This window comes from Furipterus horrens, unplaced genomic scaffold (assembly GCF_987537825.1).
Source record: "Furipterus horrens unplaced genomic scaffold, mFurHor1.1.pri manual_scaffold_9, whole genome shotgun sequence".
NCBI lineage: Eukaryota > Metazoa > Chordata > Mammalia > Chiroptera > Furipteridae > Furipterus > Furipterus horrens.
Genome location: NW_028327179.1, coordinates 43,531,869 through 43,559,649, shown reverse-complemented (window position 1 = coordinate 43,559,649; position 27,781 = coordinate 43,531,869). Strand labels below are relative to the sequence as shown.

At 35.1% G+C, this 27,781-nt stretch overlaps 1 protein-coding gene across 4 annotated transcripts in view; it reads right to left on the bottom strand.

The window, feature by feature from the left end:
* CACNA2D1 (calcium voltage-gated channel auxiliary subunit alpha2delta 1) overlaps window positions 1-27,781 on the bottom strand; it is a 471,141-nt gene that overhangs the window by 106,496 nt on the left and 336,864 nt on the right. For all 4 annotated transcript variants that reach the window (XM_090287282.1, XM_090287283.1, XM_090287284.1 and 1 more), the window contains exons 8-10: window positions 20,122-20,191; window positions 17,484-17,534; window positions 13,120-13,219 (exon numbers count right to left, since the gene is read on the bottom strand). In XM_090287282.1, the coding sequence (XP_090143408.1) occupies window positions 13,120-13,219; window positions 17,484-17,534; window positions 20,122-20,191 (221 nt within the window). The remainder of the gene's footprint in view (window positions 1-13,119; window positions 13,220-17,483; window positions 17,535-20,121; window positions 20,192-27,781) is intronic.

The following is a 27,781-nucleotide window of genomic DNA, read 5'->3' as shown; positions in this document are numbered from 1 at the left end:
TAAAATTTTCCCCACATATTAATTTTCATATAACCTTGTAAATTATAAGTCCTATTTTCCAACTGTGTTGATCAGATTCCAATTTTAACCTATTTCTTAGAATTTCTTAAAATAACTTTATGCTTAGAACACTATCTACCAATCAAGTAAATATTCATTTACAGTTTTTACTAATATTTGGTTGTTTTGTTTGCTTATTTTACATTTTGGTATTTAGTCATGGTGGAATTTATTTTCCTCATTATTATGAGATGGTACTTAACATTTATTTTTTTCAAATAGCCAATTTTAATTTTTATTGAAAACTTATTGGTTCATGATCTATTCTTTATAAGCATTTAAGATTTGAGATTCTTCTAGAATTTTTATCCCTTTATGTTCTCAATTATTTCATCAACATTTTACTTTTTTAATATTAATAATAAAAATATTAGCCAACATATACTGAGAATCACAATTGTGTCAAGCTAAGCACTTTACAGGTATTGACTCAATGAACCTTCACCAAGCTTATGGGTTTAATTAGAATATGGTTTCCATTATACAGCTGAAGAAATGAGACTTAGAGTCACAGAGCAACCAAGAGTCAGAGCTCTACTTCTAACCCAAATCCCTGACAAGTTCTTGTCTGTGCTGTCTAATCATTTTCAATGTCTACCAGAAGAGTACGCTGCCATACCCAGCCACTTTACTGTTTTCTCAACTGTCTTCCTATTGAACTTTGGAACTATTTTTTAATCAAATTAAAATTGTATCAATATTTACCGATAAACTTAAGAAAACCTAACATTTTCACATAAGTCTGTTTTTCATTCCAGGAAGAAGTATTCATTAATTCCACATTTATAACTCTACCTCTATTTCAACTCTTCTACATATGAGGTCCGTCCCAAAGGTACTCAGCCATATAATATGAAAAATAGAGACATTTATTGAAGATACAAGAAACACTGTACATAGGACAATAACACCTCAGTTCCCTTCAAAGTAGGCACCTTGGGACCTCACACAGTTCTCCTAAATGCCATCAGCTGCCCCGTCGTATTTTCCTGAATCTCATCAATGGTCTGAAATCTCTTCCTTTTCAAGGGTGATTTTAATTTTGGGAAAAGCCAGAAGTTGCAGCGTACTTACTATGAGCTGTAAGGGGACTGAGTCATCTGGGTGATTTGATGTTTCACCAGAAAACTCTGCATGAGATGTGATGCATGAGCAGGCGTGTTTTTGTGATGAAGCTGCCAATCACCAGTTCCCTAGCTGCGACCTTCTGAATCATCTAAATAGTTTCCGTGGAGGAATGTTCAAGCTTAATGCAAAAATTGATGCAGACTCGTTGCTCTACAGCTCAGCCATTTTGGTTTGCAGGCCGGTGCTCAATCCACTGAGCCACGCCAGCCAGGGCTACAGCTCAGCCATTTTGAATGTGATGGCCACATAGTACACCTGCTCACTCAATGGTGCCTACCACCTAGACTGACTAGTACAGCGAAGTCATCATTGTTCATGCATGCGCATTCCAGTCCACTCTCCTTTGCTGCCAGGTTACATTGATGTTGTGCAAATCATTCTCATTATATTAACAGTAGCTGGACTTTTCTGGACAGACTTCGTATAACTTATAAGTTCTTCCCTCCTTTTTTAGAAATTCAGGTCCTAAATATATTATTAAAAGTACTACTAGGACATCAAAATAAAAACTAAATTATAGAACAACCATCTCTCTGAACCACCAGAAATTGAGTTAAATGGAAATCTGACAACTACGAAATTAAAGAAACCATATCCATCCAGACAGGTAAGAGGGGTGGAGATGTGGAATGGACTGGTCCCACATCCACATGTGGTGGGTAAATATTCAGGAGGCACATCTTGGGAGCAAGGAGATTCATCCCCACAGCAGGACCCCCAGCCGAGGGTTCCAGTGCCAGGAAGATAAGTCCCCGTAACTTCTGGCTGCAAAAACCAGCATGAATTGAGTCAGTGAAAGAAACTTCTGGAGTCTCAAGCAGCTCCTCTTAAAGAACTCATAAACTTACTAAGGCTCACTCCCTCACAGCTCCAGCACCAGTATAGCTTGAAAGGCACCAGTGTCACGGCATCAAGGTGAGAGCTGGGGGACAGCTTTCTCCCAGACAGAATGGCAGGCAGAGCCACAGAGCTGGCAGGCAGGTGCCACATCTGAGACTCCATCATCCTGGCTAACACTGTTTGCCCCACCCTGGTTATCCCCAGAGACTCCATCCCACCAACTTACAGTTGTTAATAGTAGCTTTTCCATGTGAATGGCTGCTCTTGACTCATGCTGACCTTGGTGAACCCCAGCCTCTGTACTTCTTACTAAGTGGCCCCAGGTCCGGCACTAGCAGCAGCCAGCCTAGATTCACAGCTTGGTTTCACCTGGAATCTCTAAGCCCAGAAAAAAAGTAGCAGCCATCTCAGATTGCTCTGTAGTTCAGGCAGGGTGGCCTTGGATAAAGCACAGGTTGGGGCTGACCTTGGCCTACACCATCCAGGAAACCCCAGGGCCTGCACACCCAGTGGACAGCTACAGACCACACTGGAGCTCAACCACCCTGCCCCTTCACAGCCGATCCTCCATGGAGGTGGGGGGTGGGGAATGGGAAAAGAGGTGACAGGATTAAGAAGTAAAAATAGGTAGTTATAGGATAGCTATGGGGATGTAAAGTACATATGGGAAATGGAGTAGCCAAAGAACTCACGCACATCACCCACGAACATGAACGATGGTGGGGGGACTGCCTGAGGGACTAGGACATGCTGAGTGGAGGGGGCAAAGGGGAAAAGAATGGGACAACTGTGAGAGCATAATCAATAAAATATAATAAATAAATAAATAAATAAATAAATAAATAAAAATACTACTAGGAAATTCATGAGTTTTACTAATGTTGTAAATTTGATTTTAATTTATATTATTAATCTCTGTTCAGAGAAAAGCGGAAAGTGTGGTCACCCACAGTTAGAGATACTGGGAATGTCTTTGCTAATGGCATTTGGCAACTTGAACACTCCTGTCCTCAAATTGATGTTGTTGTCCCTCGACATTGGATGCTGGTTTGTGGTATTTGGGGTCTATTGTACAAAAACATTAATTTTATTAAAAAACTTTCCACTCTTTATTTCAGCTTAGGAAAACTAGGTCTAGTCCCTGTGCTGCCACTAATAAGCATCAATGGCCACAACTGATTCAATGATCTCTTCTGAGCTTTCGATTTCTCTTTTCTGAAATAAAAAAGAAAGTCCCTCCAATTCTAAAATGAGATTATTTATATCTGATATAGTTTTAACTCAGAAAAAATACATAAAAAAGTAGGAATAATAAATTCTGTGTATGTCAAAAGAAAATGGTAACAATAAAATAATAAAAATATTGGTGGCATTATCAAGATAAATTTGTTTGCCTATAATTATAAATCATTGTCCATAAAAATTTTTGATGTATGGTTTCATTTTAAACAAATTTTTCAATTAACTTGAATTATAACATATGCAAAATTCAGTCTACTGACCTTCATGGTACAGTGAATAAATTTCTGTATGAGTCCCAAGTGTCATTTTAATATATTCTATTTGCATTTTGATACAGAAAATGTTTGAACCATGAATCATCTAACAAACACCAGAAAAGTGAATATATCATAGAAAAAAAGCAAAGGCCAACATTTGTATCTGAATTTTATAAGATAATAAGCAAATTGTCACTATGACAATGCCCCCTACAATGGAACATACAACAAAAAGTATTTCATGTGTTAGTACATGTCTTCAAGCTCTAATGTAGACATCAAAAAATTTTAAATGTTTTTCAGTCCCTTAAGAATTTGCTGAAATTGAATTTTGTTATTCAAGATTTAAGGTAATGTCTATGCATTTATTAATAAGTACCTTAGTATCAGTCTATATTTTAATTTCTTTTGAATTTATATCTGCTAAATAATCAGTAGCAAATATAACAGTTTAATTTGTTAAAATAACTGTTAGCAACTCTGCTAAGGCTATACAGTTCAGGTCAGCTCTAGCCCATCTCTTTGCTTTTACTCAACACTAAGTGAATAAATATACTTTGAAAAATTTTACCCAATAGTAATGACACACACCTGTGCTTACTGGATATAGTCTTTTCCTGGTTCTTCAAGCCCCCAACAAATAAGTCAATAACTTTTATATTTTTTAAAAACAATATATTAGTTTTAAAGGTATTCCCTCTGTCTCGCCTTAAGTATTACTTTTCTATTTCTAAAAATACAAAATGTAACTAATTTTTATGGAACAAAAGGCATCTTTAGTGCACCATATAATTAATGGAAAAAATATTTATCATGCTTGTCAACACCTTCTTATAAACTTTCCTTTTACTTGCAAAGCAATTAAGTTATCCTCTGGCAATCTCTCGTCCTCTTTTTTTTTTTTTTTTTTAACTAAATAACCTTGACTACTTGTCCTGTTGTTATAATCCTTAAATTTGTCATTTATTTCAGTCTTTCCTGCACAGTCTCTAATTACTGTTGTGTTTAATTTAAATAAGATAATTTTAAAGGGCATCCATCTTTACTTTAAAAAGTACATAAGAGAGATGGAGCGTCAGTTTTTTGAAATGAACTTAATTTTACTCATTTTTTAAAAAAAATACCACGCTCCAAAAAGCAAATGTATATAAAATAAAAGCACTCATAAATATGCACCGTAGTAGTGATTCTATGAAGTACCAAGATATTAAAATATAAATCAATAATCATGATTATTTATAGAAGCCCCAGACAGATGCCCACTGGACTTTGCAAAATATGCCTCCTAATGTACCTAGATTCCCAGGTTTCCTCATTGTTGAGGAATCACTTGGGAAACTTGCCAAATGCAGGTACTGGATCCTTAGATCTGGGTGGAATTTGAGATTCTGCATTTCTCACCAACTGCTAGGTGCTGCTCATGCTGCTTGGCCACAGCCCCACTTTTAGTAGCAAGGGTATAAACTATAATATACTCATTTGTTGACATAAATGAGATATAAATCAATATAAAATTTTCCTAAAATCTAAATGGATGACTATTTTATAAAATATGAAATAACTCCCCTAGAATTCATTAGTCACAAAACTGTATTTTACTAGAGCACTAGCAAAAAAAAAAAAAAAAAAGGAGGGGGCATGTTATGGGAGGGTGTAAGAGTAACTTTTAAATTTAAATTGTACAATAACTTGCACAGTATTCATTATCACATGCAGAAAAATTCCTAAACTAAGGAAACCATTATGCATTATTTTAGAAGGAAAACTAAAATTTAAAGCTCATAGGAAAAAAAAAAACAATCCAAATCATGTCTTTCTTGTAGATACAATGCAATTCCATATTTAAACAACTTGCTCTCTGACATTAGTTGGTGTTAAACTGTCAGATCAACAAGTGACAAGTGTCTGATATTTCATCTTACTTGCAAGCTAAGGAGTTAGCCTCCTACAGTTTCAGAGATACTAGCCAAACAAACAAACAAACAAACAAAAACAAGTCCTCTGGTCAGAGATAAAAGGCAGTAGCCAGAGTGAGAATTATTTGCACCCAAATCTCAGTTCCCACAGGGGGACAAGAGAAGGGCCAGAGGTCATCTATACTGGCCATAGGTGTGTTTCAGGCAAGAAATCCCAAGATGAGGAAGGCCCTGATCTTCACCAAACAGAGACAATATCTTCCTTTTTTAAAAAAATCCTCACCTGAGGACATGCCTTTAGATTTTAGAAAAAAGGGGAAGGGAGGGAGAGAGAAAGGGAGAGAAACATGGACGCCAGAGAGAGAGAAACACAGATCGGCTGCCAGGTGCCTCTCACACATGTCACGACCAGGGATCAAACCCACAACCTAGGTATGTGTGTGTCCTGACCAGAAATCAAACTGGCAACCCTTTGATTTATAGGACAACGCGTCAACCAACGGAGCCACGCCAGCCAAGTCAGAGAGGCAATATCTTAATTACTCTGCAATGTAAATCTCCTCTGGGGAAGAAGACATCTCTATTTTCACATCCTGGAATGTACCTAAATCTGAGTAGTTTGGCTGGTGTTTTTTTTTTTTTTTTTTGAAGAAATGTGACAGATTCACATTTCTAGCAACAGTTGATAGAAGAATACTGGAGGAATATGATGATAATAATAACAACAATAATAATTGCCTTATAAAAGCACTTTACATGTATCATTTCATTTGGTGCTCAACAATATTTTGGCAAGTTAAATACAATTCTGTCCTTCTCAAAGAAGAAGAAAGATTTATAAGCCTTTCATGTACAAGGCCATGTAACTCGTAGTTTTACAGGATATACATGAGCCCTATGCAATTCATTGAGTACATTTAAGAGGCAGAAGTGTCTGAGAAGAGTAGGAAGTAGGTCACTTAACAAGAGGTGAGTTGTACTAATGTCACCAGGTCATGATCGTCATTCCTAAAACTGTTGTGTACTGACTCCAATCTAGACAAAGGGGAAAGCTTACTTAAAAAAATAAATAAAAGTTTTCTCACAACTAATACCCAAGATATTATAAGGAATTATATTTTGATTATTTCCGATTACTGATAAAAGACAGCATTTTATGATGTATGCAAATTAGAAAATCTTTCTGGAAGAAATGGGATTCAAGGACCCTTAATGTAATCATGATATTTGCATCTAATTCTTAAGTAAGGAGATATGTGATTGTATAAAAACATATGACCACCTTGTTCAGTTGCTAACTTTTCCATTGTCCGTAATCAGCATACATGTTCCTTTCATTATCCACTGGCTTGCAACTTTATTACTAAAACATTAAAATCCCTCACTTTTGTAAACAAATTCCACTCCTATGTCAACATTTGAAATTTTGCCTGTAAATTAGAACATGCTGTAATTGAATTGCAGCTCCTCTCCTCTACCATTTACTTCTATCAACGGGTATAACTGGATTAGTGGGAAAACAGCTACATAATGCTTGTATTTGAGCTTTGCTAACAGCATGCTTCTCTTCTGAAACAAAAAAGCAGCACTGGAAACAACAGAAACACTAGGAAATGCTGCAGCATTCATTCTGACATCTTACAAGGTTTGTCCAGAAGGTATCCAGCCATGTCATGTGAGAAATAGAGACATTTATTGAAGAAGATACAAGAAACATTGTACACAGGACAATGATGCCTCAGTCCACTTCAAAGTAGGCATCCTGGGACCTCACACACTTCTAATTGCCATCAGCTGTCCCATTGTATTTTCCTGAATTTCATCAATGATCTGAAATCTCTTCGCTTTCGAAGGCAATTTTAGTTTTGGGAAAAGTCACAAGTCACAGGGTGCCAAATCTGGGCTGTAAGAGGGCTGAGTCACCTGGGTGATTTGATGTTTCACAAAAAAACTGCATGAGATGTGATGCATGAGTGGGCATGTTGTCATGATGAAGCTGCCAATCACCAGTTGCCCATAGATGTGGCCTTCTGAATCATCTAGATAGTTTCCATGGAGGAATGTTTAAGCTTAATGGAAAATTTGATGCAGACTTGTTGCTCTACTCACTCAGTCACTTTGAACATGATGGTCACACAGTACACATGCTCACTCAACAGAGGCTACTGACCCCACTGACTAGTACAGTGAAGTCATCATTGTTCATGCATGCGCATTCCAGATAACTCTTCTTGGCTGCCAGGTTACCTCAATGTCACACAAACCATTCTCATTATATTAACAATGGCTGGACTTTTCCTGGACAGACCTCATGTACATAACTTAAGCATAAATAGTACTGTTATTTAAATATAAGAAATTTAGAAATATAAACCTAAAAATGAAAGACTTCTTGGTTTTTCTGCATGGCAGTCCTAGCCACTATGGAAAAGTGCATAGATGAATAACTCTTTGGATGACTGACATACCAGGTGTAAGGATGAAGGGGAACACATAAGGGTGTCATAGAAAAATTACCTTCAAAGCTAGTTATATAGAATTACTACCAGCTTTCGTACGTGCCTTATGACTATGCCTCCCTGAAGTTACAAGAGCTCTAAGTAACATGGTTTCTTTCCTAGATTTTTGAAGTGTTTCAGAGAGAAAAAAACAAACAAACATGCACATGTGTGCATGCACACATACACACACATACACATACCAAGGCATTTTTATAAACATATTTTGAAATTCCTTAGAATTTTCATATCATTAAATTGTTAAGTTTCTATTTAATGAGGATCAATATCTGTTAAAGACAAAAATGCAATTTTATTTTTATCAAAATTTTACATAATAATTGTCTTTAAATGTATCAATTTAAAACACTTTATTCTCCTTAAAAAAGAATAACTAATAAAATTGAAGAATTTTTAAAATTATTACGTTAATATGGTTCACAATATATTGCAAGTGTGAAAAATAATATGTGAAGTTAATAAGAGCAAAAGATACATGATAAGGGAAATAAGTAAATATATAGAAGGAAGATTTATTGCTTAGGCAAAATGTATAATCCAGATATAGGGTTTAAGTGTTTATTTGCAATTATAAGAGTAATCTAATTCATGTGTGTATTTTCAAGCCAAAATATAGCAAATTTCCTAAGAGAATTCCTCTACCAAACATAGGTGATATTCTTCTTTAAAAATTAATAAATATAGATGTGAAAATTTTTTCTCTTTGTTTTTATGACCTGGTTTTTATTTGAGAATTTCTAAGAATTCTAATATTTTGGAATTTTATTTAAATATATCAGATTTCATGTTAAAATAAATAAACTTATTTTATAGTTTTCTTCAGATTTAGCCACATCACTTTGTGGTTAAATCTAGATTCATTAACTAAAATAACTGTGCTCCAATCCTGTATTCTTCCTTAGGAAATTTGCTAGCAGTTTATGTTTCTTTATCTGTAAAATTAAGTATAGCAATATTATCTACCTCCCAACTTTGTTGTAAAGATTAAATGAATTACCATTAAAAATACATAGAACATGAGCAGTATTTAAAAAATAACTCTAACAATTCCCTAATACTTGTGAATTAAAGATTAATATATACATAAGATAAACAAAGGACATGTATCTACTATAATCTTATTAATTTTTATTTTCTCAAGCACATTTGTACATCTGGAATAATATGACCACTTAAAATCATTTAGTGATTTTTTTATCATGAAAGTGTATTAATGATTATTCTGAAATAACAAAAATAAACACAAATGTATAGTTAATAAGAAATTTCAAGTATAGTTGATAAAAATATTTATCACTTTATGGTAAGTAAATAAAGCCCATAAGTTACTGGAGTAAATTACAGTAACCAATGTAAATTAAACAAGGCAATATACTAGGAGCTGACACCAGCAAAAGATTTCTATGGAGGTAGAGTGGGAAATCATGCCTTCACTTTCCAGTACCTTCCTGCAATATTTGCCTTATAATTTTCATGAGTTGTGGGTCTTTCAATATCACTTTTCTTCCTTATGCTTGAATATGTAACTGAGATACTTTCACAATTTTTAACTTGGGGCATTGAGATACATTATTTCTAGATCAAATGCACTCCCAGTTTTTTTTCTACAAGCAACATATTCTCTTTGCCCATTTGCTTTTAGCCCCCATAGTCAAATTACTTCAAGTGATGATTCCAAAGTAAAACCTTACAAAAAGAGCTGTCAATGCACCAAAAAAGTCTGTATTAACCTGGCTCACAGAAATCACAAGGAAATATATTGCTATGTTTTTTTTAAAGAAGTTAGTTAATCTCCTTTAAAAAATATACATTTAACAACCATAATATTTTTAGGAAAAGCAATGATCTTTAAAACTTGTCAGGCATTAAGAATCTCAATGTCAATCCCATGTAAGTCTTTTTTTTTTTTTTCTTAAATTAGAAAAAAAACAATGATTAAATGGTCAGGAATTTTAAGCTAGTTGACTTCACATAGGTAGTTTGATATTGGTCATAGTGGGAGTCTTTATATTATGAAAATTAACAAATACTACAAATCAGGTTTCTCTTTCCCTCATTGGATCTGCCCCCAAAAGGCAGAATGCATGAGTGTGGGAACAAAGCAAAGGAAGTAGGAATCTCCCCTCTCACCAAAACTCAAAGTGATCCACTGGGAAATGTGTATTTCCTATTCTTGTGACTTTGCTCTGCTGAAATAAATGTTCTGCTTTCCAAGACTTTATGTGTATGTGTGAGATCAGGTGGTGCTCTTACCAGGCTCATAGTAAGAATTTCACTAAACCTGAATCTATAGCTACTATCTGGATATTTGGGGCTCATGAAGTAGAACAATATTCAAGAAAAAAAAAGTAATTATTCTACCTTCAGGGCTTCAGATGACAAGGAGATTATCATGAGTGTTGCTGCTACATAATGTGGGAAGGTAGAAATATGCATAAGACTCAGGGATTCATTCAAGAACCTCTATGCTGGGTGATAAATGTGAACGGATCCCTGTTGAATAGACATAGAAACCAGGGATTCATAGGCCTCTGGGATAAAAGCTTGGTTCATCCCACCAAACAAGCTAGAAGCAGCACAAAGATTGGCCAAGGCTACAGAGAAATTAGGAAATGTATTAGCGAAAAGATGAATATAAACTATGGGCTTGGTTCTAACTGTAGCATCCTACATTTTATATGTTTGTTTGTTTGTTTTTTAATTGTGACCAGTTGCCATGTTTAAGGATCAGTGACTAGATACAGTGGCCAGTGGCCACGTTTCTAACTCTCAACACCTGAAACTTTTTGTTTCAATTCTCCCTCTTGTGGCCAGTCTGTTCTGCTCACAGATGGGAAAGGCTGGTACTTAAAACCTCAGCCCCTTTGCTCTTCAGGCTGAATAACTTTGAAGATATTTTCTATATAGCTTCTAAAATTTCTCAGTAGGATTATGTTCCTTTAAATTGAACTAAGACCCATTCATTGGCTTCCATTCTTTATTTCCTGGCCTCATTTCCCTCCCCACTCCTTAAATGGTAGTGTTTCCTGGGATTGTGTCCAACTTAAGTACTTCCACTTGAATCCATGAGTGAAGATTAGGAAAAAGATTAAGAAATTAACTATATTAATATCTGCTTGTTTTATATAAATTTCACTAGATATGCAGAATCTGTACTGCATTTAATGTTATTACAACTTTTTCTTTGGCTATGTCAAAAATCATATTTTGTTAGCAACCATTACAATGCCTTTGTAATAAACAATATGTTTATGTAGAAATGAAACTAAATGACTGTCTTTTCTGACCATTCTATTTGAGAATGCATTGCATTTTGTTGAATAAGTGATAAGGTAACACACAGGGTCAGAATACCAAATGAGACTGACATGAATCATAGATCTTATTTAGTATCAAGTTTTACTAAATAATATCAAGGATACAGACAAGGTAAATATTTCTAAAGGTTCAGAAGAAGCAGAAAGAGATCTGGACACGGAGCCCAGGTGTTATTGGTTGAATTGTGTCCCCCTGAAATTCATAAGTTAAGTCCCAATCCAGTACCTCAAAATGTAGCAGTATCTGAAGATAAAGTCTTCAATATGTGATTAAGTTAAACTGAGGTAATTAGGTTAGGGACATCATCCAATATGACTGGTGTCCTTATAAAAAGAGGAAAAGACACCAGGAGTGTGCACGCACAGGGAGATGACTATGTGAAGAGCCAGTAAGAAGGCCGCCATTGAAAGCCAGGGAAAGAGGACTCAGGAGAAATTGACTCTGCTGGTGCCATGATCTTGGACTTGTGACCCCAAGAACTATGAGAAAATTAATTTCTGTAGTTTAAGCTATCCAGTCTGTACTATTCTGTATGGCAGCTTTGGAAAACACAGAACAGGGACTTTCTTACTATATTGGAGACACCCCCTTGCCCAGCTGAAAAGGGGTTTCAAAAAGAGGTTTGCAAGTTTCCTTGTATAGCAGGACTATTTAAACTATGAAATATCTCCAATTTATTAACCCTTTGAGTGCCATACATAATTTGAAATTTGGTTCAACATGAGAAAAATTATATTAATATATAACCCTAGGTACAAAAAAAGAGAACAAAACATAAAATATGAATTATTCCATTGTTATTTATATTTATAGCCATCAAAAAAAAAAGAGTTGCTGGGAGCAATGCTGGCACTTCTGGGAAAATTTGTCAGTGTTTGTCACAGCAATGTTGGCACTCAAAGGGTTAACCATAGAGTTCTATCACCTATGGACGTTTTTTCAGGGAGTCTTGCTTTTTCATCCTGGGTACTATTTACTATAGTTACTCTTAGCCAGGGATAACACTCTAGAAGCATTTTAGGAATAATTAATTCTCTTCCTCTCAGTAAATATCATTAATCTAGTTACCTGGAGCTCTGGCTGACAAGGGATTCTGACCCATTCCCCTGCCTACTTTTACCCCCAGGGTTGCTGCCTCAGGGAAGGCAGAGACTCCATGGCAAGCCACCTGCTCTAACTTCCTCCCAGTGGTTTCAGAGACAGGCCCATTCTTCTACGTTCAATACACAACTTCCTCTTCCCTCACCTTAATTTCTATGAATATATCTATTTCAATTGTGAAATTATATCTATCAGTAAACAGCCATGACTTTTTTTTTTGCCTAAATTCCGTGAATTGAAATGAGACATGGTAACACTCAATTTGTTCTGTTTCATTTCTTTCAGAGTTCAGTACACTTTATGAGTAGGAAATTCTAAGATGGCTTTGGAGATATAAAACTTTACAAGAAACACATTCAAATATCTATTGGTTCTACTGTTAAATTGGAAAAAAAAAACACCTTTTATTAGGAGTTACAATGGTATCAGTGACTACAAGGGTTTATGTCACCTGTTTAAGCTTCTCTGAGTGAAGAAGAATATGTGTAATGTTTTTTCTTCATATTCATTACTTCAATTACTTCAATCATGGGTAAAACCTTAAGACATTCAAAAAGGACCTTGGCATAGAAATATTGAAGAATTAGTAAAAAAAATCGGAACAGCTCAGTGAGATAGTCTTAAAATAGATCAGACATATCTCAGCCTATCTATGATAAAACATTATGGAGTATTTAAAGGGAGAAGGAGATAGAAATTGCTGATTTAATTCACCAAAAATGCAGTCATTATACTTACTGAAGCTACATTCACAAAATCGTCATCTGAGAGGGTTTCCAACATTTCAGAGACAGACGTTCGGATCAATTTAAGTGTCAATCCACTAACACTTCCACTCCTACAAAACAAATGGGCCCATGCATGTTAATGACCACAAATTTCATCAAAATAGGACATCCTCAGTAAAGAAAATTTATGCACTGGCTCTAGATATTTATATAATATTTAAATAATTTTGTCTTTGAAAATCAGTAGTAGAAAAAGTTATATTTATAATAGAGTAGAAATAAAGAAATCTTATCTTTCTTTCATACCAGCACCAGGATGTATATATTTCTAAATACAATGATAAAAATCACAAGCCAAATGGCAATTTTAAGAAAATATGGATAATCATGGCATGTTCACTTATTCAGGAAGCATATACTGAATACCAGCTTAGTTAGCCAAGTCAGAAGTGAGGGTTTTTAACCTTTTTAGGTTAACAGATAAAATTCCAAGGGAACTCATAGTTTGACTCGAATAAACTGATAATTATAAAGCATCATAACAATTATGACAATATAATTTTTTTGTGGACAAAATGCCTTGTTTTGTATCCAAAAGTAGCTATTTTCTGAGGTCGAGTCTTTTTTTTTTTTAATGTATTTTATTGATTATAGTGTTACATTTGTCCCAGTTTCCCTTCCCTCTGCTCCCCTCCACCTAGTGGCCCCCCTCCCTCCAGTTGTCCCCCCCTTTTAGTCCATGTCCATTAGTTGTGCATATAGTTCTTCTCAACCTCTCTCTGTCTATTCCATTCCCTCCTACCATGCTCCTTAATTCCTATACCATCTCCCTCCCTCTCCCCATTCCCCCTCCCTGCTGACCTCCCCCCAATATGCTCCCCATACCTATAGTTCTTTTTCCACTCTTGTTGCCTATTTAGTTTGCCTTTGTTTCAATTCCCTAGCTTCTGTTGTTGTTTCTTGTGATGCAGTTTTCATTTTAGTGTTCATAGTTTTGATCCTCCTTTTTCTAAACCAGTCCCTTTAACATCTCACATAACAGTGGTTTGGATCTAATGAACTCTTTCAGTTTTATTTTGTCCTGGAAGCACTTTCTCTGCCCTTTTATTCTGAATGACAGTTTCACTGGGTAGAGTATTCGTGGTTGTAGGTTTTTGCTTTTCATTACTTTGAATATTTCTTGCCAGTCCCTTCTTGCCTGCAGGGTCTCCCTTGAGAAGTCAGCTGATAGTCTAATTGGGACCCCTTTGTACATGATTCTTTTCTTCTCTCTTGCTGCTTTTAAGATTCTTTATCTTTAACTTTTGACATTTTGATTATAATGTGTCTTGGAGTGGTTCTCCCTGGGTCCAGTTTTTTTGGAACTCTCTGTGCCTCCTGGACCTGTAAGTCTATTTCCTTCCCCAAGTTTGGGAAGTTCTGCTTTATTATATTTTCACTAAATTTTTCAATTTCTAGTTCATCTTCTTCGCCCTCTGGCAAACCAATGATTCTTATGTTGGGCCTTTTATAGCTGTCCCAGAGGTTTCTGATCCTCTCATCATTTTCCTTGCTTCCCGTTTCCTCTCTCTGCACTGGTTGACTGTTTGTTCCTTCTCTGTGTTCTGGTTTGTTGATTTGAACTCTGGATTTTATTTCCTCACCACCTGTCTCGTATGTGGTTTTGTTCCTTTCAGTATGAATGTTTTTCGATTCTTTCTCATCTTTTTCCAGATCTTTTGTTAATTCTGTAAGCCACCTGACAACCATGGCCCTGAAATGAGCCTCTGACAGGTTTCTTATTTGTTCATCTGTCAGATTCTTCATCTGTTGCCTGGTGAGCTGCGCCACCGGGATTTCTATAGTTGTCTGCCTCATTTTGACAGATGCGTTTTGTTTTCTTGGGCCGGCTGTAGGGGGCAGTGCCTGTGTACTCGTCACGACCCAGCAACCGTTGGCGATCTGCAACCTATTTCGCAGCACTGTGGCGCTTTGTGTGGGGGCGGGGGTCCAAGATGGATTCCTGCAGTTATTCCGCTAGGAGACCGGGATCCATCCTCCTGCCCTCTGGGTCTCACTGTTGGAGGTGATGTAGTGGCTGCTTTTCCCAGTGTTGGGATCGCGAGCTGCCGGAGTTCAACTGCAGCCGGGATTGCTCTCCCTGCCGCTGTCCCTGGTGCGACCGCAAACAGCACCACCCACTTTCACTCTTACCTGCCCAAAGAGCGCCGCTGGTCTATAAGTTTGTACGTTGGGCTTCTGTGTAGTTTTATTTTCTGGAATTTCTAGTTATCTTTTGTTTTGAAGTAGTCGTATTCCTCTCTAGTTGTAGAGGGAGACCGAGCGTGTCCGTCTAAGCCTCCATCTTGGCCGGAAGTCTTGAGGTCGAGTCTTCATTTGTCTCATCTCCACACATTCAGTGATCCTCAGTGATGACCTCATTGATTTGTGGGGCTCAATTCCAGACAACTTACTCCTAGTTCTACATCTCCACCTCCCAACTTTCCCCGTTTTACACTTTGCTGCTTGTTAAACAACTACAGACTCAATGTCCGAAATAACAAATTACTTCCAATTACTTCCACACATATTTTTCTTTTCTACTTATGTTCTTGGTACCAACTGTCTTAGTTCTCCAACTTCCTCCTCGCTCTCAATCTTCCTGCCCTTTCAGACGTTCTTCCTCATTCATTCCCCTCCGCAGTGTTCCCAACAGCGCCCTCCTCTCTACCCTCCCTCCACCGAGACTCAGGCCTTCATTACCAGAAGACCTTGAACTAGGGTAAAAGCCACTACACCCAGCTCTTAGTCATCTCTCCTTCCCATTCTAATGGGTGAAAATTCTGGAAACATACTGTAATACAACACTTTGTAGTTCATAGTTACCTACTAAATACCCAACAATTGCAATAGCCCTTCATTTAACAGCTTTCATAATTCCCTTTGTCTCCTTCCACTGCCTCGAGATAGTTCCTCCTGATATTCTTACCTAAGCCACTTTGCTTCTGTCAATTCCTCCACCAGAAATTTCATTCTTTCCTCTCCCCTCCCATGCCTGCCAATTAAATTCTAATTTTGGCTTCTTAATTAAGTCATTCCCAGCACATTAAATCAAAGTGCTCTGTCTCCTTGGACTTCTTTTAGCACTACGGCATATCTAAGGTCTATTACCTTCTACAGTATTTTAGTTATGTGTAAATAAGGTTTAGTTTCACTAATACATTGATTATCTCTAAGATCAGGAAACATCTTAACCATCTTTGAGTCTATATTATGACATTGTATATGTAATGAGATGCTCAAAATATTTATGCTGAAATAATTTTTTAAATGACATTTTAAACTTTATATATCTTTTCAACTTTGGGATATACATGTGGGTTGCAAATATTTTAACATGAGCAATTATTTCTGGAAGTTATCATATATCCAATAAGATTATAATATATTAAATTACCATATAGATTTATACTTAAGGAGAATATCAAGGATTCATGTATGCTATAGACTCCACAATAATTTAATACAGGATGTAGCTTAAATGCATTTCAACAAATGAAATGAGAATTAATATTTAAATTACATTTGACTAACTCACTTCTCAGGCTAGGTTATAAGGTTTTGAAGTTGTTTAGGTTAAAATGGAGAAATTTTCAAATGTTGATGTAAGCTTATAGTATGGATTTAGTTGCCTACAAAACACTGGATTTTCTCAGGGAAAATAGTCAAAGCATTTTATACTTTGTTTTTATTTGTTGGTATTACACTTAAAAACAAAATCTCTATAGCAGAATATATTCTTTTCTATGCTCTATCATTTCATCTTCAACTTCATTAGAGGGTATACACACATAGGCATGCACACACACACATACACACACCCTCACTGGAAGCAATAAAAAATATAAAATATCTAATATAAAAACTCCTTGAATTATCTCATATATAAGTATTTCCCTGAAAAAGTCCTACTATTGTTAGTTAATACATTTAATCCTTATCTGTTTTGTGGCCAAATCCCTCAAAGTTATTTGAATCTTTAATTACTAGGTGCTAAATAAATGTTTAGTTTTAGCAACCCTGTACTTCAAAGTTATAGAACCAAAAATTAGAAGCAAATGAATAATTTTCTTTAAAAGTTTATACTTTAGAACTACATCATGCCATAATTTTCAATTCTGATATAGATTCTTCTCATTTTCAATAAAATGATTTTTGTTTGTTTTATTACTGTCAATACAGCTTCTTTGTCTGGATATAAAAGTAATCATAATTACTCTTTGTTCTTTTTCCCCAATCTATTAGTCATTTCTCAGTCCCAATCCATTACTTTTATCTATGAATTCACCCTATATTCTCAGCATACAAATGAATATGTGATATTTAACTACTTACACATCAACCAGAATAAGCATGTCTTTAGGAGATGCAGCTCCTTGGATGTACCTGAAACAAATACCAAATAAATATTTTTTTCTCTTTCAAAATACCAAAGATTAACATTTGTTAAGCTGATATTTACTGATCTCTGAGATAAAGTATTTTCCAAACAGGCCTACTTCCATTCTCTCTTGGTCAACAATGCTCTGCTCTTTCATTCATAATTTTATGTCATCAATTTTCTAAAAACTATATTTAACATAATAGTAAATATGTCATGGGCATAATGTTTCAATTATGCTTTTTAATAAATTATTTTAAAAGATAAAGAAGTGTGTTTTAACACTAAGAGAAAAAGAACTTTACTCCTAGAAGGACATTTTCTAGAAAAAAATATCCTGAACTTCAATTTGTTGACCACAGATTTTAAAACACATTCTATAGAATAATGATATTAACAACTAATAGTAGGGATATATCATATTTTTAAGTGTAAAAAGTAAACATAAAAATACATGTAAATGGTCTAGGAACGTGAAAGAGCACCATCAACAGAAGAGAAATAAATACAAAGGGACAGTAAAGAAACTAAAAACAGGAGAATATATAATGTTATTACCAGGACTTTCCACTGGAGGCTCTCAAACTTTAGAGTATCTAAGAATTACCTGAATAGTTCATTTAAATTAATTCCCAAATTCAACCTAGCCCTACAGATTTAGAATCTTTACATTTAAAAGATACTATTAGAGAGTCTTATTCATATAGTTTAGGAATTGTGGAGAGATAAACATAATTGCAGGTGAATGATCCCAAAGTATATGGAGCTTGGCTACAGAGTTTGCTCAGGGACCTAATTTCCCCAACTGGAAGGACTGAACCTGCACTCAACTTTCTACTTATCTGTGATGCCTCTTTACTCATGACTCTAAATTTAACTTCTCAAAAGTCTGCCAAATAACTTGTCCATTAGTTCACAGACAACATGCAGCACAGTCAGTATCTACTCAGGACTACGTGTTCATTACACAGAGTTTATAACTTGCACTCAAGTTTGTGTCCCCATAAGAAGGTAATGGAAAGGGTTGCTGGGATATTCCAATAGAAGGCAAATCTAATTCATGTCTAGCACCTTAACAAATGGTCCAGATGCACCTCTCGGTAGGGAGATGAGAAGATAGAATATTGTCTGCCTCTCCTGCCTGGCACCTAGCTTCTAATTTTCCCCCAAACAACTGGTTCCTGAACCCAAACCATGTGATGCCATTGTCTCCGCCTCCACTCAACAACACATTGTGTCACGGCCACCACACTTGGAGAACTATAACAAGCATAATATGTGGATTACTAATACAGTAGTCCCTCTCTATATTGAGGTTCACTTGTCACGGCCTCACTGTATTGCGGGATTTTTAAAAATATTATATTTAATTATTTATCACAGATTTTTTACTATTTCGCGGGATTTTGCAGTACTGTATAGGTATGTTGTTAAAGTTACGTAGGTTTAAGAGTGTAGAATATGTTTAAGAACATAAGTAGTGTTTATAAAAGTGTGGAAGAGGTTAATAAGGGAGTAGGAAAGGTTAATAAGGGACTGGGAATAGTTTATAAGGATGTGGGGAGGGTTTATAAAGCCTTAAAATATATATAAATACTAAAATAAATGTAAGGTTCCTACTTTGCAGATTATCACCTATCGCGGGGGTTCTAGAATGTAATACCCACGATAAGTGAGTGAATACCGTATCTTGCACAATTATACATGGTTGGTATTCATATAAATTGCTACTGAAACATATAACAAGGCATCATAAAAGCTTTAAATACATTTACTTGAATCAACCATTATGCCAGAATTTGTCTGAACCCTAGCAAAAAGATAGAAATAATCTAAATGTTCAATAATAGAGGACTTCTTAAATAAGTTACCTCATAATGATTTTTTAAATGATATTAAGTGAGTCTCTTATGAATAGGTATTCAAAGGTTTTGATATGACAAGAGTAGGTTACAAAAGCAGTGTATTTTATATAATGTGAACTCATTCAAAAGAGACATCCATATACTAAATATATTTTTTAAAAAAACTCAAAATCTATGAGTTGTGAAATTATGAGTTATAGGTAATTTTTTAGTAGTTTGTTAGGAAAATGAGTTGCTTTAATAGTCAGAAACAAATACTACTTCTTTTTGGAAAAATAAACCTAAGCAAAATAACTATAATTAGGAGCAGCTCTTACTGCTTCAGGCCAGTTTTCATTAGTACTCTGTCAGAGACAAACTACCTCATACTCAGTCTAGATGCTCAATTAGAGCTGTACTCGAAGCAAACTGGGGGTCTTTCAACAGAAATCCCCACAAGTTAAGTAAGTTTTGAAGATAAAATTGAATATAAAACTTAAAGTAGTCTATTTGAAATGGATTTGATAATTAATTTCAACAATATTTGGTATTGTTTTCACATGAACTTATCTTTATTTACCTTTAACTGTATACATTAATTAAAATTAAAAAAAATACCTGAGCCCTTTAAATAATTAGACAATATGCACCCTGATAATGAAAAGATTCCTTCCAATTTAACAACAACAACAAAAAAGAAAACTCCTTTTGTCTATTTCATCTTTTCTAAACTACCTAGAATCCTTACCATGGTCTTCTGCGTACATCATAAAGGTCAATTTTGTTTGGAGTTCGGCTGTTATCAACCCATGGAGAAGCTTTGAGAGAGAGAAAGAGAGAAAATTAAAGTTACATTAAAAATTAGAGGAATTACATCAAAACATTAAAATGATCTATAAAAATAAATCAAAAAACACCCATGGACACATTTCACTTACCCACAACAACGTTAAAATGGGAGATACAATTTTAATGCCATACTTTTTCTTTTTTAAAATGTAAACAATAAAGCAGTACAAAAGAAGGTCAACATAAGTCAGTTTTCTTTTTCATGTTATTTCGGAAACAATTTGTAGACATAGGGATTTTCTGGGTACAGACTGATATGTTATACTAAGTGTCCAGGAAGTATTTTTTTACTTTCTTCTCTACTAACAGAAAAATTTACCTCAAAAGATAATGGATTTGCCACTCACAGAAATTACACTTTCAATTATTTAATCCTTATATACTAACTTGATCTATAAAAAGATTGTTGTATTTTTATACAATAGTGTAATTTTAACCTTATTATTAACATATTTGATAATGGCCAGTCTATTTGAAATTATAATTAAAAGGTTAAAGTATAACTTAAAGACTCCACAAAAACTGTTTTTCTTAAATTTATGTAAATGATTTGAAGTAATTTAAACACAGATTCAATAATTTTTGTTAGTGTTACAGCCTTTACCACTTTCAAATCAGAAGAAAAACTTCTTTGTCTAACTGCATTGATTTTAAATGCATTAATTTATACTTATTCTAATTAAAACTACGCTTTAATTAAAATGCTTTACAAAGCTTAAACCATGCGTGCATACCTTAGACTCAATGGAGAACAATAAATACTGATGAATTAGAAGATAATTTTATGTTGAATAAAGTCCTCTCCTTAGCATGTTTAGATTTATGACCCTAATAAAATTTCTAATAATAATTTATATGACTTATGTCCTCCAGTCTATTTTGCTCTTTATTGTGAAACTATGGTTGTTATGGAGAACTTGATTGAGAACCAGGTTTATTAGTCAACTAAGATAATTAGGCCAATTATGAAATGTCAAAAAATACATACTACCAAGCTTCTCCTTGACTGTGAAATTTTTCTTATTAGTGACTATATTATAAAATGATTTATTCATTTTAAGTGGTTAATCATGTTTTGGTGAAATAATAAGTTTAAATATATAGCACTCTTCCTACTATGCCAGTTCCTGATATAGTCAATGCAATTGAAATGGTAAATTTATTTTGATTCTTTCCATTTGCATTTGCAGAAACATAGCCAAGGAGACAAAATATCAATACTTTTTTTTTCTTTTGGTGGTAGAACTTGAATTAAGCAACTAGCATGCTGGTAAGACATGTCAGGATACTTTCGATTACTCCTGAATAATATCTGACTCCCAAGTTAGAGTCTTAGTAATAACTAAGCATTTAAATAAATTATATCCTACTTTCAGTACAATGTTTTGCTGGTTATAGCTCTATTGATTCTCAGTTCTAAATATACCCTTCTAACTTGCTCTGTAAAAATGGGTCTGGGCACATGAACAATTTTTATTTTACCAACAGCACAATTTCAAGCTTTGTCAGCCACCATGAGTGAAGAGTGGCTACTGATGAATTTGATAAAACTGGCTGCAAGTCACATTTAAATTAGAAATGTTAAAGGGACTTATTTCAGAAAAAGAAGATCAAACTATGAACAATAAAATGGCAATAAATACACATCTATCAACAACTGAATCTAAAAACAAACCAAGCAAACAAGAACAGAGACAGAATCATGGATATTGAGAGCATTTTGATGGTTGGCAGGTGGGAGGGGAGCGTGGGGGGATGGGTGAAGAGGTGAGAGGATTAAGAAGTACAAATAGGTAATCACATGGGGATGTAAAGTACAGTATAGGAAATGGAATAGCCAAAGGACTTATATGCATGACCCATGGACATGAACAATGGTGTGGGGAGTGGGGGGTACTGGGTGGACAAGGGGACAAAGGGGGAAAAATCAGGACAACTGTGATAACATAATCAATAAAATTTAATTAAAATAAAAAATAAATTATATTCTGAATTTTTCCATATCACATTCATCTATGATTTTTTTTTCACTATAACTGTCAATTGAAATGGACTGTGGTCAGTATTACTGTGCTCCATACAATTTATATCTATCTTTAAAGATAAAAAAAGGTGTTCATAATGTACAGTATAAGCTAGATTGATCAATTTTATTATAGCATAGTAATTTAAAATCTTTTTTGTCTCACAACACACATAAACTAATTACTAAAATTTTGCAGCATACCAAAAATATAATTTTTGCTGATCTGGCAAAAAATAGGTATAATTTTGATTCATTCATATCAGATGGCTATTGTGTTGGTGGTTGTCATTTTTTTCAATTTGACAATCTAAGGAAAAAGAGGTCAGTGCCCCTGACTAAATAGTTAGGTATTGCATGTATTAAAAATTCTTATGGCACACAGGTTGAAAATTGCTGATATAGCATATAATTTTAGTTTATATTAAAAAACATTAAGAATCTTCTGATAGCTATTATTAGGACATAATTAAACAATGTGCTTTCTTCTGTGATATTACTAATTAATTTGATATAAAATCCCATTGTGGTATTTAATTGGTACATTATTTATATAAGCTCAGAATTACGGAAGATAAAATAGTGAAAGGGATTAATAACCTTACAGTGCAACTCCTAAAATGATCAGTTTGATAGTGATGCATAATGAAAGATACATGTTTTGAGAAGGAATTAGAGCTAAAATCCCTGCAAGAAGTGAAATGTTGCTCAGTTTAGATGCCCCTTTAGCTTTCCAATAAGATTTTGAATGATATGAAAAAGGAGAGGAAATGACAGCCTACAATGTGGGCATATCATTTTCTGATCGCCAAGGTTTAGGCCTATTACAAACATTCATAAGAATGTTTTCCTCTGATCAAAAATGAACTGTGAGTGTATCTTTAAATCTGTTGAACTACAGTTTTACTTCACATGATATTTAAGGTGTAGTATATCAGCCATTGAACTGTGATTTAAAAAGGTGTTTAAGTATATATTAAGTCTTCTTAGATGCAAAGGGGAGGTCTGAGAATTGTAGTCCCTGGCTGGGCAGTCATTTCTAAAAGCAAAACCTGGGGGCTGGGTGAGAAGGGTGAGGGAATTAAGCAAAGGAAAAAAAAAAAGAAGAAGGACTCATGGACACAGAGTGGTGTCTGCTGTCAGAGATAAGGGGTGTGGGGGAAGTAGAGAAGGTAAAGGAAAGATAAATGGTGATGGAAGGGCACTTGACTTGGGGTGGTGACCACACAATACAATATATAAATGTTGTATTATAGAATTGTGTATCTGAAACCTGTGTAACTTTATTAACCAATGTCACTCCCATAAAGTCAATAAAACAGAACAATAAAAGTTCATAATGGAAGGGGAGGACAGAATTGTCGTGAATAGCTAAACCCTCTGCCTCTGAATCAGATGAAAATTAGAAAATGAGTAAGAGCCACTATTATAACATCAAATTTTGTTTTAAGCAATGTCTTCAAGCAAACTATCTTCAGTATGAGAGAGAGAATAGACAAATACCATATGACCTCACCTAATACAGGAACCCAATGAACAAAACAAACAAATGAGCAAACAGAAGCAGAGGCATGGAAACAGGGAACAGACTGACAGTGACCAGTGAGGAACGGGGAGGGGGTAATGGGGGGAAGAAGAGGAAGGGTCTTGTCAAATGACCCAAGGACATGGAAAACAGAGTAGGGACTGACTGTGGGAGTGGGGCAGTGGCAGGGCATGGAAGAATAACTGGGGGTGGCGGGGGGATGGAACAATTGTAATAGAGCAACAATAAAAAAAGAAATTTAAAAAATAATCCTCCCCCAAATAGACTAAATTCATAACTCGGTAAATATATAAAAGATGTTGGACTTAAGAATAATTTCTAGACTAAATCTCACGACTAAGATTGCTTACACAAGAAACTCACTAGAAAAAAATAATAAGAAGTTACTTAAGTGCTGTTGTTGTTTATGTAAGAAAAGAAACTGCAAGCCCACAAGCCTAGTTTGCCAAAATTCAGTAATTGTTATAAAACCTAAAGCAATTTCTGGGCTCTAAACCTGAATCTAAAACAACATTCTATAAGAGCTATTTATTCCCAACCCTGCCCTTCAGATGTTTCAGAAAGGGCTATAGAGCTAACATGACCAGGAGTGGTCTGATGGGCTAAGAGACTTACTTAATGCAAAGAATAGGGGGAGTCTTTGTATTTCTTGCCTGCTGGATTGTAATAAATACCATGGACCAGTGATTGCTCTGTAATTCCTACTCTCTTTTTACAAATGGCAATTTTTACTGGGGTCATCTAGAAGACACCAGAATTGCATATTAGTTATCTGGGCAGTTCAGAGAAAGTAACTAGTATTCTGTTGTATTTTAAGTAGCCGTATTAGGAAAAATGATATTCACAAGCACAGAAAAGTCCACTTAGTCGTTTTATAAAATAAAAGACACAATTTTCATTTTCACCAATAATGTGGTATAAGGTTGATTGTTATAGAACCTCAGTTGCTGGAAACCTCATAGGCCAGACTTACCCTAACCAACTGATTTATCTACTAGGAGTGTATTGGAAAGAAATATAGATAGTCTCTGTTACATTAGTCATTGTTTAAGTAACTGAACCAATATCCTGATACAGATCAGAACTTTCCTCGGTTATATAAACCTGGATCAAGTTCTAAACCATGGAAATGGACAGGAGGCAAACTCTTCATAAGAGTGTTTGAAATCAATCTCTTTCTTTTTTTTTAATCTTATATCTTCTTAAGAGAAATTTATTTTACAAATGGCAGGAGTTCCTTCTTTCTTTCTGCTACATAGTATTCCATTGTGTAAATGTACCACAGTTTTTTGATCCACTCATCTACAGATGGGCACTTAGGCTGTTTCCAGCACTTAGCTATTGTAAACAGTGCTGCAATGAACATAGGGGTGCATAAGTTCTTTTGAACTGGTGTTTCAAGATTCTTCGGGTATAATCCTAGTAGTGGAGTCGCTGGTTCAAAAGGCAGTTTCATTTTTAATCTTTTGAGGTAATTCCATACTGTTCTCCATAGTGGCTGCACCAGTCTGCATTCCCACCAACAGTGCAGTAGGGTTCCCGTTTCTCCACATCCTCGCCAGCACTTGTTGCTTGTTGATTTGTTGATGATGGCCATTCTGACTGGTGTAAAATGGTATCTCATTGTGGTTTTTATTTGCATCTCCCTGATGGCTAATGACGTTGACATGGATGGAACTAGAGAGAATTATGCTTAGTGAAATAAGCCAGGCAAAGAAAGGAAAATACCATATGATATCACCTAATACAGGAAACTAAAGAACGACACAAACAAAGGAACTAAATAGAACAAAGAGCAGAATAGCAGTCAATAGCGGGGAGGGGAGAGGGAGAGAAGGGGGGTAAGTAAGGGAAGGGATTAGTCAAAGAACCCGTATAAAAGACTCATGGACATGGACAACGGGGAGGGATATGATTGCGGGAGAGGGGGTGGGTTGGGTGGGGGAGAGAAATTAGGGGAAAAGGGGACAACTGTAATTGAAAAACCAAAATAAAAAAACAAAACAAAACAAAACAAAAAGAAATTTATTTTAGCCCTGAGAAATTACTTATTGCCATATAATATTTATATTTCTGGGTAGTTTTTATGTATAACATTTATATAATTGATGCTGAATTTTGGGGTAGACATATGTTTCTGAAAGGTAACTGATCCCCAAACAATGACAGATTAAGTTTTCAAATGTTGAATGACTAAAGCTTTGTGACACAGAACCGCAGCAGAGATTCATACATAGAAGAAAAAACTAGGAGGTAGTCATTCCACAATTGGGTAACTGCTAATACAAATAGCCTATTCTCTTGTCTCTTCTTTAAAATTGTCTTCTCTGGTTGGAAACAGCCTAGTGTAGAACTTCGATGAGTTTTGGGGCTTGTCTTCCTAGACTTTTCATTAGGTGTATGAATTTAGATAAATTACTTACCATTTTCAGTAAAACAGGGGTAACAGAGTTTCCGCTACCAAGGGTGATAGCTGAGATTCAATGATTTATACACAGAAGCACTTGGAACTAGAGTTGGAATATAATCAACACTCCGTATGTGGATATTTTAAAACAGAATCATGGAGGTACTAAAACTATTTATTATAGATTACAGGTTTTTAAAATAGTACATTATTATAAGATATGCTTAGATTTTAACAATTTATAAGCATATTCCTGTGACTAAGGCCTGGAAGATAACACTGCTTGCCGATCCTACTCCATCCCCATGACACAGGAAGGCGTCACCTAGTCAATAAAGCTTCCAGGGATCTAAAAACTAACTTCACATGTTACTCCAGCAAGTCTATGGAGAATACCAGAATGGGTAAGAGGGTAGGATGGCAAAGGTGTACATTCAAGCATCTAGGTAATTATAATTCTATGTTTCCTGCACTGGTCACCTGCTTTTTTTCCCCCCTTGTGTTTCTAGAGTTCTACTCTGATACTTGTTTACAGCTTAGTACCTATGGTATTTACCCATTTATCCAGCTTAATTTAACAAATGCCTATTATTCACTATATGCAAGGCACTGTATTGGGTGATATGGGCATACTTATATACAAGTAGCCATCTCTACCTGCAGTTGCTTACATTGCTATGCCTTTTAAAAAGAGAATATGCAAAACAAATTCTGAAAGAAGATAAAATTTGATAGATGTTGTTTTAGATAAAAACAAAGTTCTCTGAGAGAACCAAGTAAAGAAAGGCTGCTTTTGTGAAAGCCTTCACATGGAAAGTGGTGTCTGTATGCTATTTTAAATGATGGATAAGAATCGTATGACAAGAGATGGGACTCTAGGAAGAGCACATATAGATATTAAAAAAAAGTCAGGTTGTCAAAAAGAAAATGAAATAAAAATTTAATAAATAAAGGGGGGAGAGGAATGTAGGAGTATGCTATGAAGACTGAACTGTGCAGTAAAAGATAAAAATGGAGGTGTAAGTTGGGTTACAGTCACTGAGGGATCTGAATACCATAGTAAGAGAGCCAGATGTCATTAAGAGAATGATGTCAGACTGTACAATTTTACTAGAAAAGGATAATCTAAGTTGTACTCCAAATCACTTTTTAATATATTTCTTCAATAACTTTTTGCACTGCATTTTAATGTGTTCATAATTTTTTCTGTCTCACTCACCTTGGAGTTTCTCCAGAGCAAAGTTCTCTTTTACTGGTATTAGAATTTTTAGGAGACATCAGTTACTGCAGAAAGAGGAGTTTCCCTTTGTTCCTTCCCTCTCTGAGATGAGACTTGACTATACTGACTGAATTAATCACATGTATTCTGGATTTCAATTTTGTTTCTGAGCAATGGACTCGATGTTCAGATGATATCACTGTATTACAGCTTAAGAATGCCTTTGCTATATCAACTGTAATATCTCCAGAATACTTCTTTCACTTACAGATAAACAAGTCACAGAAACTCATATACAGATACACAATATTATGGCCAAGGATAAATCACTATAGTTTTTAAAATAAAAGAACCATTACAATGT